This window comes from Stylophora pistillata, chromosome 2, assembly GCF_964205215.1.
Source record: "Stylophora pistillata chromosome 2, jaStyPist1.2, whole genome shotgun sequence".
Taxonomy (NCBI): Eukaryota; Metazoa; Cnidaria; class Anthozoa; order Scleractinia; family Pocilloporidae; genus Stylophora; species Stylophora pistillata.
The window spans coordinates 43,760,448-43,771,864 of record NC_142520.1 but is presented as its reverse complement, the minus strand read 5'-3'; the positions used below and the strand labels follow the sequence as shown (position 1 = coordinate 43,771,864).

At 38.2% G+C, this 11,417-nt stretch overlaps 1 protein-coding gene and 1 pseudogene across 2 annotated transcripts; both read left to right on the top strand.

The window, feature by feature from the left end:
* Positions 1–366: 366 nt before the first annotated feature.
* On the top strand, positions 367–3,971 carry LOC148739693 (diacylglycerol kinase theta-like). Its single transcript, XM_088749540.1, has 7 exons — positions 367–460; positions 1,112–1,170; positions 1,405–1,477; positions 1,817–1,905; positions 2,725–2,774; positions 3,359–3,449; positions 3,888–3,971. The coding sequence occupies exons 1-7, from the start codon at positions 367–369 to the stop codon at positions 3,969–3,971; spliced, it is 540 nt and encodes a 179-aa protein (XP_088605666.1).
* Positions 3,972–6,893: 2,922 nt separating this feature from the next.
* Positions 6,894–11,237, top strand: LOC148739692 (diacylglycerol kinase theta-like; annotated as a pseudogene). Its single transcript, XR_015996947.1, has 8 exons — positions 6,894–7,075; positions 7,341–7,489; positions 8,223–8,532; positions 8,931–9,021; positions 9,529–9,590; positions 10,219–10,261; positions 10,752–10,820; positions 11,042–11,237. The product of XR_015996947.1 is annotated as a diacylglycerol kinase theta-like (transcript).
* Positions 11,238–11,417: the final 180 nt, after the last annotated feature.

The following is an 11,417-nucleotide window of genomic DNA, read 5'->3' as shown; positions in this document are numbered from 1 at the left end:
GATCAGTATGCAAGTGACTGGTGACAACTTAGATGTTACAACAATTTCAGTTTGTTTATAAGCCAAACTGGCCGGCTTTTGCAAACTGAAAACCACTAGCCAAAACTAAATTTCCACTAATCTGTGGCTAGTGGCAGCTACGTGTACAGTTAGTGTTGAACCCCGTAATTACATGCCTTTTGTACTGCTAGTCACTTGAAATCTTCTGTTTGTTTTATATTGAAGCTGGGACAAGCTTCACTTAGTGATGAACCATGAGGCTTGTAATACTCCTTCTCTCTCCCTTTATCTGTTAGACTGATACCTTATTATTATCCATTGGTATGCAGACTGGTATAATTAACTTATTATTATCCATTAATTGGTATGCAGACTGGTTTGGTAGATGATGATGATGATGGTATAGTCTCAGGTGACCGTTGCCATAATACAGACACAAGCAGTTTATCTTTTGATGCAGGTCAGTTTACCACTGACTTATAATTATGTAAGCCAAGACATTTCAGAGATTTGATTGGTTGACAGTTGTTTACCATTACAAGAGTATAATTGTGGTATAATTTATGGCAAAAATGGATGGTATAACAAGGTTACGAATGACAACACGGCGAGGAAAGATTGTTATGAATGCTGATGCCTGTGTTTGTCTTTCCAACTACAACAAAATTAAGGTCAGCTTCTGTATGTGCATTACCAAAATTTTCTTGACATCTATTATAAACAAATAATAGCATGACTTATGGGTGGTATTTGTCAATAATACTGGCCCATTATTAATATTAATTTTCAAAATTTTCCAAATTTCATGCACTCACCCCTTCATGGTATGCAGTATTTTGGACAATTTTGGAATATCACTTGAAAGTGATACATATTAACTGCAAAATACCATGGTGACCACATAGCTAAATTATAGATACTTACGTGACTGTGTTTGGATGTGTTGATTTGTAGCAAGTAGAGTTCTTCCCTCGACCTATGTATTCATGGAACCTCATAATGATGTTTATACATGCTAAGCAATATAATTATAACTAATACTAATAAAAGAAATTTCATTCCTTGTAGTAGATGAAACTTATTTAAAGATTTATGGATGGCAACTTAACAGATCCAAAACTTTGTAAAAACATAGTGATTCCAAGGACAGCTCAAGCCAGCAATGTTCTAGTGAGTATGCGACTCAGGTGTAACTTGTAACACTCTAATAAATTTGTATTTGTGGAAACTAGTTGAAACAAGACCAGAATTTACTTCTAAAAAAGCTGAGGTAGGTGAAGGTTTTGGCCGTGGGGTCTGCAGTTTGCAAAGTACTTGATGTAGACTAATTAGCAAAAGGGTATTAGATATTGCAGCTTCAAATTTTAGCATTATTGGTTTTTTTTTTTTTCAGTGGTTGCTTAGGAAGAAGCCCTGAAAAAATTTCACACCACAGATAATCCCAGCAATTATTACCTTGCAAGAGCTGTTGATGAAGGTGAGATAAGAAGAACTGTCAAGCTCAAAATCTCCATTCTCTTCAGTGTCTGCTTTACATTCTTTTAGTTATATCTTTATCCCTGAGAAACTGCTTTGAAATCTGCCTCAGTTTGACATGTTTTTCCCTCTCATCTCCTTTCTGCTGGTCATCATATCACTTTTTGTAAGGAGAAATTAATTTTTGATCACTCTCATGAGCAAAAAGGTTGATTTCTTTTAAAAATGTGATTGAAATAATCCATGTTTACAAGGTTCATTTGTTTTCTACAAAGTATTTTAGAACCAGCATATTTTGGTGTTTTAATTTTATCATGATTTTATCTCTGGCTGTTTTAAGAGAATGAGCGTGCCCTTGATCCTGAAGAGAAACCTCATCGGTTCGTTGAAAGAAGTTCACCCAAACCATTAATCTTCCTTCGAATGAAGGTAGGATTGTAGTGATCAATAATTGGCCCAAGAAAGTGTTCTAAATATATTCAGGTTGATGTGGTTTCAATTACATTACTCTCACATTGACAGGTTTTTAGTAGAGGATTGAGTGATATACCTTGTATAATTATCTTGCACCTTCTCCTAAACCAGTCAGATGCTAACTAGATCACATGATATTAGTTATTAACCCTTTACACCCCATCACCCATACATCAGTATGCATATTCTCCATACTGTTCTCTATACATTTCCTATATTGCTGAAAGGGAGAGTTAGCTTAACAATCAACAGCTTTTGTAGTTGTTGATCATTTCTGTTATTCTCCTGACCTTAATGCTTGAGTCAAGGGTGTTACTGTAAATAGAAATTAGATGCTAATCACTCTTAGGGTTAAAGGGTTCATATTGTTGGATATGTCCATTTTACTACAGTAACTGTAACAGTGTATGTAATACTTTGTGTTCTTCTTAATTATTACCATGTTAATTTATTTCTGGATATTATTTTTTTATCTTATTTTTACACTTTTTGTTCTTCTTTTCCTTTTTGTTTTTCTTCTTTCATTTGTAGTCAACCACCCAAAATCTAAGTATTACTGTTTGATTTATTTAACCAGTATGTTACCCAGCCTGATTAGCTTTTTAGTTATTCTGAGTCTACTAGCCATTCCCTTTACCAGCTGTCCTCTTATCGTGATGTTAATTTTTTTAAATAATATTTTTCTTGTAAACAAGGTTACAAGTCAGCATGGTTCTTGCTTTTGGACATTTAAACTTTTTCTCTTTTCATTTTTTAATCAATTCCCCACTGGAGAGTGCAGATAGACGGAAAGGATATATAAGAGTTTATCCTGGAATGATAAAGTGAGTAATAGTAATTATATAATGATCATTATTAAATTTTAATTGGCTGGTACAATGTTCATGTCATTAAAAGGATCCATTTGAATCAGGCCATACTCTTAACCCTTTTACACCATGTCTCTGAGAGTTATGTCATATTGGGAGATTGGTGTGATTTTGCAGGAATCTGGCAAAAATATTCAAAGTACTCTCCGGGTTATGAAGTTTTCAATTTTTTAGGAAAGTGATCCGCTTAATAACAATCCCTACATATGGAGTGGTGGAAATATGCCCTGAAAAAAATTCAAGCCTACATGGGATTTGAAACCATGACCTTTGTGATACGTGTGAAGGGCTCTAGTTCATGAAAATTGATCAGTCCCGTCTGCATAATTTGTTGATGCTTAAACATTTCTTTGGTAAGTTGAGAGATAATCTTGCTCTTAGAATGTTGAAAATCTGTGTGTACTGATTGCCTTTTTTTTCTCTCAACTTTTTAACCACCCACATGCTTCATGTAAGGACAAAACTGCATTTTTTTTTCAGCTGTGGGTGTTTAAATAATTTTATAGTGAACTAATTGTTTTGTAACATACCCAATACAGTGCGGCAGGAACATTTAAGACAATCCCAGTGACTGCACAGACAACTGTTACAGATGTGATAAGTGCTGCTTTAGAAAAATTTGGATTGAAGGTTTGTCTCAAGTTTCAGTGCGTTATGTCATCAATTTTTAGGGTGCTCTCATCCCTACCTTTTTTCCTTGCTTTCTCCCTTCCCGCCCCTCCTCACACCCCTTCATCTTCTCTTGATTGTTTCTCACTTCCTCCCTCCTTTCTTTCACTGCTTCCTCCCTGTCCCTTGCTCCCTTCCTCTTTCCTTCACTTTCTTGCTTCCATGCTTCCTTTTCCTTCCCTCTCTTTTCTCAATCTCATCCTTTCTCTCACCTAGTTCACTTCCATCACTCTTCTCCTCATTATGTAGTCCAATCTTTTGGAACATTTTGAATCTTTCTTTTTGTTTCACAGGACTGCTTTTTAATGCAGCTTAAAATAAATTAAATACTAATTGAATGAAGTTTGAATGGAATTCCTCTGGTTTTTTGTTAACTATGAAATTAATTCTTATGCACAGGGTGCCAATGAAAATGACTTTTCCCTAACTGAAGTACACCTATCTCAAGGAGGTAACATATCCCATTTATGTAGATTTTTCTAAACTTATTTTTCATAATTGAGGTCGTAATGGGATAAACGACATTTGCTTTAGTTATTAACTCAATACTGCACACAATACCGACTGAAAGAATAGCAGCATTACACGCGCATATTATGCTTGTAAATCCGCCATATTGCACGCAATTTACACGCAAATTACGCGTGGGTGAAAGAAATACTCGAAAGCGTGTGTAGAAAATTACTCGCAAATTCTTCATAGAACTCCATGCAGTGCATTCAATTTAAAATTTAGCGTTTTTGATAATTAACCTGCCAGTTAACACCACCTTTATTCTTATTGAATTATCAGTCCATGAACGAAGAATGGAACACAATGACTGTCCATGGAAATCCTTGATGGATAGTAGAAAAGTAAGATTTTGTTATTAATCAGTAGGACTTTGGAATGCATGTAATGTTCCGCTTTTGTTTCAAATTAATAATAATCCCTTGAACTTTGTGAAGGCTATCAATTGGGAGGACTTTGATACTTTTTCTTCTAAGTTCTCGATGTAAATGACATTTTCCTCACGGACTCTAAAAACTCTATTACCATTATATTTCCTCAACTGAGTGAGCGTTCTTTGGGAGATCGCCTTCCCCTCCTCACTCACGAAAGTTGACCCCTTTCTTTGTTTTGGACTCTCCCAAAATTCTCCCATCATTTTGTTTTTGTTTGTTTTTAATTATCTGAGTGAGGCACTTCTCTGTCTTTTCACCTTCCAGTTGACTTCCTCTAAAGTTACAATCATGGTGGCTATTCTCAAATTTATGGCCATCTGGATTTTGATTTTTACCAGATTGAATTCTTTTTAGAATGTACTGAACCAGGAAAGTTCTGCCGGATTACATAGCCATAATTTTGCTCTTTATATAATTTCGTGCTTCCAGCTATTCTGTCTTCAATTATAACTTTCTTTGATATATAACAAATATTGCTTTTATCTGAAGATCGTAGGTTCTCTATGAAATTGACTTAACGTCTTTTCTTTGCAGAAGTCTGTAAGGAAAACGAAACTCACAAGATTCTACTTGAGGCAAAACTTAGAACCGTTGGGAAGTGTATGCATTTGTGTTGGAAGTCTCCCAGTAGGCCTGGAACCAAGTAAATACAAAACTTTGATTAGCGACATTCTAGGAGAAAGTGAGTTCTGTTTTGTTTGTTTATGAGATGCTTATAGACAAGTGACTTTGCTTTATGCGAGATTAATTTCGTCCCCTGAATCCTCGTTCGCTTGAAAACCTGTCACGTTCATTCCACTTTGCAAGGGGAACGGAGGTTTGGGAACGAGTTGACAAGAGACATTTTAGTGGCCAAATGACTTGCGCATTGGAATCTTCTGAGGACGGCTTCTGGTTGTGTTTGTTCTCATCCTCTTTCTTCATTTCAATTAACACTTTCTATGTAATTGTTTTGCAGCTATGGAATATTGTGAGATGAAAAGTGTGTTTCCAAGTTATGGTGAGCTACTAGATTCTAGAGTTCAATGCATGAATCTACTTACACAAGTATTATTACAGTTTATAACCCACCCATTGATTTTGGCACGATTTTATTGGTTACTATACGTCACGTGGTGCAAAATCACGGGACAGTTATCACGCAATAACCCCCGTCCGCGTCGATATTTGTCCTCCGATTTTTTCCGTGCAAAAAAAAAACATAGTCAATACAAGAGTGTCAACTTTTCCGTTCTCCTATTTACATGGAAGGAAATCAAACTCGTTTTTTTTGCTTGCTCGCGTCAATCACGCGCATTCGCCATCAGATCACCACTGGCTTTTTTTGTTTGTTTACGCGCAGTTTAATTGCGATGTGGAAATTAATGGAAGGGTTATAAAATAAATAAACCCTGTTCTGGCTTGCTGGTATGTCGGCTGATAATGTCCTTGGCTGAGAGATTGTCCTCAAAATTTCATATTTGCCCTCAAGGCTTCGCTTCTCGGCCAAATACTCATTTTTCGGACAATCTCTCAGCCGCGGACATTATCAGCCGACATACCAGCCGCCCGAAGGGGTTTATTTACTAAATATCGCTGGCAGTGCCGGTAGGCAAGATAAGGCGAATCCTGTGTTCTGATTGGCTTTCAACTCGTTTAAGGTTTTGTCCCATCGTTAATTTATAAGAAAGCGGGGTTAGCTCTGTTTGATGAAGCATTTGGACCGAGTGCTATGTCCTTTTTTTTTGCATATTTAATACCTTACGTGCTTTTCTTCGTTTTGACAGACTGCAATGCTTACTTTGAAATTCCATTACTGCTCCCTGTTGACATACGAGACTGCCTAAGAATTACGTGGCATGTAAACCGGCTGCATTTAATTATACAATGACATTTCTCCACCCGGATTACAGGAGTGTTATTTATATAGATGTTAACTTTGGAGAGATCAATCTGTTTACGCCGTGGATGGAAGATAATGCATTTTATACATATCAATGACTTATCTTTGATAACTCAAAGATAAGTCATTGAGTTTTTCTTTGTGGAATTCGAAAGACAATCCTGCGAGAGTAGAACCGCCGCTTTTGTCAATCAGAAATCACGAATGGCATAAAAACACTCGCTCTCGAAGCTGGTCATATGACAAAAACGACTGAGGAAGTTTATTTTTTTCTTTTATTTTTGTAGTTTTTTACCGTTAATTACGTCACCCAATTGTTGACATTGTAACTCTTTCCAGGTATGGTGTTTGTGTTATTTCCTGCCACTGACACAGCAGCAGATGCTGTAAATAAATTCAAAAATTCCACTATGGACAACAAAGAGCTGTTTGTGAGAGTCCTACCCACTATTCATGTAAGTAGCTGCAAATTCAAGAGCAAAGGTTTTTCTCTAGAGTATTTCTGGAGGTACTTAAAAAAAAAAAAAAAAAAGCTCACAAAAAAAGGATTGACCTGAATCAAAAAAGGAGTTATGCTTATCTTGTCGTTTTTGTTTCTTCCTTCTTGTAGCCTGGGCTGTTCCCCTTGGAAGCCAACCCCTTCTAGTACTGGTTAACTCCAGAAGTGGAGGTGGTCAGGGGGCCGACATGTCAGCAGCTTTCCAGAGACTGCTCAACCCTCATCAAGTGTACAGCCTCACAGAAGGGGGCCCATTAGTAGGGTATGTTTAACTCCTGCCCTTCGTATCTAGAAAACTGTTTTTTGCAATTGAAGTTGAAGTTTATTCATTACTAAGTACGTAGCAGTTCGAAAACTGATTTGTGTATTTACATAACAAAAATTAAGTAACTGTGACACAAATCCAATTTTGTCGTTTAAGTTGCATCTTGATCAGTTAGAGCTATTTTATACCCAATGCTACGAGCCTTGTTTTCTTCTCTCATCTTTGTCCCGTGGTCTAGAATTGATTATTGTGTTTGTTTTAGATTTTACGCTTTCAGATCTATTCCTGATTTTCCTGTCTTGATCTGTGGTGGTGGTGGGACAGTTGGCTGGGTGTTGTCGTGTTTGGATGATGTTGTTCAAGAGTTGAAGTGTAAGTTACCTGCATCAGCAGTACTTCCTCTTGGCACTGGTAAGTGGATTGTTACAAGTGACTCCTGTAAACTGCGAGTTAGAGAAAATTTCTTTCCAGAGTCGAACATAAAGCCTTGTCTAGGTTTTGTTGTACTGGGCTGAGTGATCGATCTCAAGACTCTTGCGACAAACTTGGTCAATCGGATGGAAATCTAAAACTAGCCTCGACTTTGCCTCACGTGCTTCTAAGTGATGGACACTTCAAAAAGTCGTGCAAACTTTCCAGTTTAGTTGTTTAGGCCTCAACAGCCTTTGTATTTAAAAGAAGATCAACGAACGATCATCGATAATTATTCGAAGCTTAATGCTTCATGTGACAATTAATTGAGCGTTTCCAGCACGTGGTTGACAACTAGAGGTTTACAGTGATAGACAAACCGCTATGACGCATTTGAAAAGCTGTCGTTTCAATCGTTAGCCCTTCCTCGGAGCATGGTAGATGGAGAATAGGTTGGAAATTGCCTGAGATTCTCGACTTCAGGACAAGCCATTACTCATCGCCCATAAGGGATTTTAATATTCTTAAGATTTCCCCCTTTGTACTCTGTTGGGAAGGACTGACGCCCACTCCCCTCTCGTGATTGATAATCTCTTTGTGGGGATTTCGTTAGTGGATACAGATTGAGATGGAAGTTGAATGAGATTCTCAGCTTGCATGTACTGATCTCTCTAGCGTTCTTCTTAGTGGATAGGTAATGTTTGGGAAACTAAATTAGATTGTAAACGTACAGGTAATGATCTCTCTCGAATCCTCCATTGGGGAAGTGGTTACTCTGGCGGCGAGAGTCCTGTATCGCTACTCATGGCCATTGACCAGGCTCACGAAGTGTTACTTGATAGATGGTGTGTCATGTTTGACTCCGTGGACACTAACGTTCCTGACACACTGTCAAAGGACAGCGCACTTGGTTCGATGGGAGGAAGAGAGGACGATCCTAGTATTTTTACCATGAATAACTACTTTGGCATCGGAGTTGGAGCTGAGCTTTGTTTAGATTTTCATCTTCAGAGAGAGGAAGCACCTGATAAATTCCATAGCATGTGAGGATGCAAAATTAGTAAATCTACTTGTTACAGTAGTTTTACATCCGCTCGATTTAAGGAACAGTGTTGATTGCTAAGGCTATTGGATGGCACTTGCAATTGATAACAAATGTTTCATAGTCTTCTGAGTTGTTCTCTTTGTCGTCTGTATTTCGAATTCGTCTGTGGGAATGTGCGTGCCCGACTCTATTTATCACTTTAGATGTCTTACAGACTACCTCCCCCTTCCCACCCTCCAAAGGTTATTAACGAACACGGAGCAGTCAAACGTCCAATAGATTTTAACTTCCATCGTAAGCGCTTTTGAAAGTGGATAGGTTAGAAAACTTCGACCTTGCGTTTTATGATTTATTGTAAGTAACAGTTCGTCGATTCTGTGATTTTTCTTTTTTCAGGCTTCATAACAAAGGAGTTTAATTTGGAGCAGGGATAAAGAAAATGGTCAAAGGCTACTCGCGGACATTTACTCACCAAGTCGAAATAGAGGTGATTAATCTGTAGAACGAAGATATTGGAATAGCTTACATGGTTGCCTTCTTGGGATGAATTCGCTATTCTTAGAAAGCGTCTCTTTACCCACAGCGAACGGCCGAATAAATCCGACAAAATCCCGCGAGAGGGGAAGGGGGAGGATGTTAATCTAGGATGAATTAGCATCACAATCAGGTGGAATAGCAATAGTTACAGTAGCCTCACTTTGCGAAAGCGTTAAAAGCTCCTACACTGGGAAGGTGTTTGTCTTGTTTACAAACTTAACTCATTTAATATTGAGTGTTGTCCTAAAATCATCATCGTTTGTCAGTTGTATTCAACACTGACTGATTGAACGCCAAGTAGGTGAAGACGTTTGTCTTAAATATTTAACGCCCGAATGAGATGGTTTTTGGAGTATTCCTTGGTACTTTTTTGCCTGTTGTACTCCTTACGGTTCCAGTGACCTATCTTTCTCTCGTTTCTCAGCATTTTCATTTCTAATTTTCTGTTTCGCTACAGATTGATGGCAAAAAAATTGACTTACCAACACTAGAAGGAATTGTTATTCTTAACATAGGCAGGTTAGTGAAAGCTGGAAGTTGAAGTCAGTCAAAAGAATTCGAATCAGTGTTGCAGTGGTGAAATTTCCAATTGAGTGGATTGAGAAAACAGATTAAAATCGGTTTCAAAGCGTAATTTTAAGATGCTCAGTTTTCATCCTGAAGTCAAAATAGTACTAATTTAGGTCAACATGATGTATTTCATTTCATTAAAATCTGATTCCTTTACGGGAACGAAGAACGTACAAAAAGTGGCCATTTTCGATATATCATAATTCAAACTTGGCTGCCAGGATTGGGGGAACAAAACAAAGGAACAACATCGAGGTTGAGGGATGAATAATCAATTTCTTTAGTTCTATACCTCCAAGCCTAGAGCCATGTTAGAATTTTAATAAATCGAAAATGGCCTAATTGTCTCGCGCCCGTCATGTGACTTTGCAGCCCGGTCGGATGTAGCACCCAGACTGTATCTGGCTGGAAGGCATGGGTTCGAATCTAGTTAACGTTGAACTTTAAAGTTTTCTTTTCTGATTTTTCATTGGTAGCAGTTCAGGTGCGAGTATCGCTTCTATACACGTGAGGGATTTTGTTTTCATTTGTATTTAGTTTTCCCTTTAATTTTTTATAGTTTTTTTTGTCCGACTAGTTGGGGAGCAGGTACGGATGCATGGGGACCAGACAAAGAAGATGTATGTAATACGACTTGAATTTAGCATTGATCTCTGTCCTTTTTGTCCCAGGCAAGTGAGGTCTTTAAAAACACGCAGTCGAGTAAATCGCTATATCGGCCGACTTACATCTCGGCCGATATATCAATCGAGTCTCGACCGAGTCTCGACCGAGTCTCGACCGAGTCTCAAATGAGTATCGGTCGAGTATGGACCGACTCTCGCCCGACATACCGACCGATATATCGTTTAAGAACACCTACACAGAAGTAATCACAAGGGCCAACCAGAAAAGACAAAATTGCAGGTACATGTAGCCAACGAGAACGCCATCATTTGTGAGTACGAATGTTGCAAATGACCAAAACACGGTGGTTTTGGTTTTTTTCCTGATTAGTTCAGATGGTGACTTGAGATATCTGGACCAATCACAAAGCAAAGTTAATCAAAACAGATGCGATCCCGGATTCCTCTTCGACTCTTAATTGAGAATTGCTGACTCTGTTTGCAGGGTTATGCCTCAGCTTGTCACTGTGACGGTCTTGTAGAGGTAGTTGGACTTCAGGGAGTCATGCACATGGTAAGTCAGAATCACTACCGGCTTTGCCTTTTATGCCCTAACATCAGCAGGTGGATTCTCCATACAGTTCTCTCCAATCTGCACCAAGTAATGTTTCATTACCAACTGCCTTATTTTTTGTACCCAGCCTTGTCATTTCTTACGTATATGGCTCGGAAACGTTTTCATTTAGCAGTGAATATGAAGATGAGTGTTTTTTTTTTTTTCTTTTTTACTTATAGGGTCAAATTCAAAGTGGAATCAGGACTGGTATCCGACTAGCACAGGGAACCCAGGTAAAGATTTCTGGTTGTAATCCAGTAAACAAATGAAGCCACAAGTGAGTTATTCTCTCTTATTGTTATCTTGTCATTCTTGTTTGTCATATTACCATGTTGGCGAAGAATGATTTCCACCCTTCCCCAAACCTACGTGTAACCGTACCCTCCATTTCGTTTCTCCACGGGGCGGGAAGAGTACGGCTACGGCTACACGTGGGCTATTCTTTTTCGTTCCTTCCTGAGAAGAGAGAGCGCGAGCTCTGGTTTTCGAACATCGGCTAGAGAAAACTAGGGTATTTTATCCAAGTAACCAATAAGTATAGGTAATGACTCGATT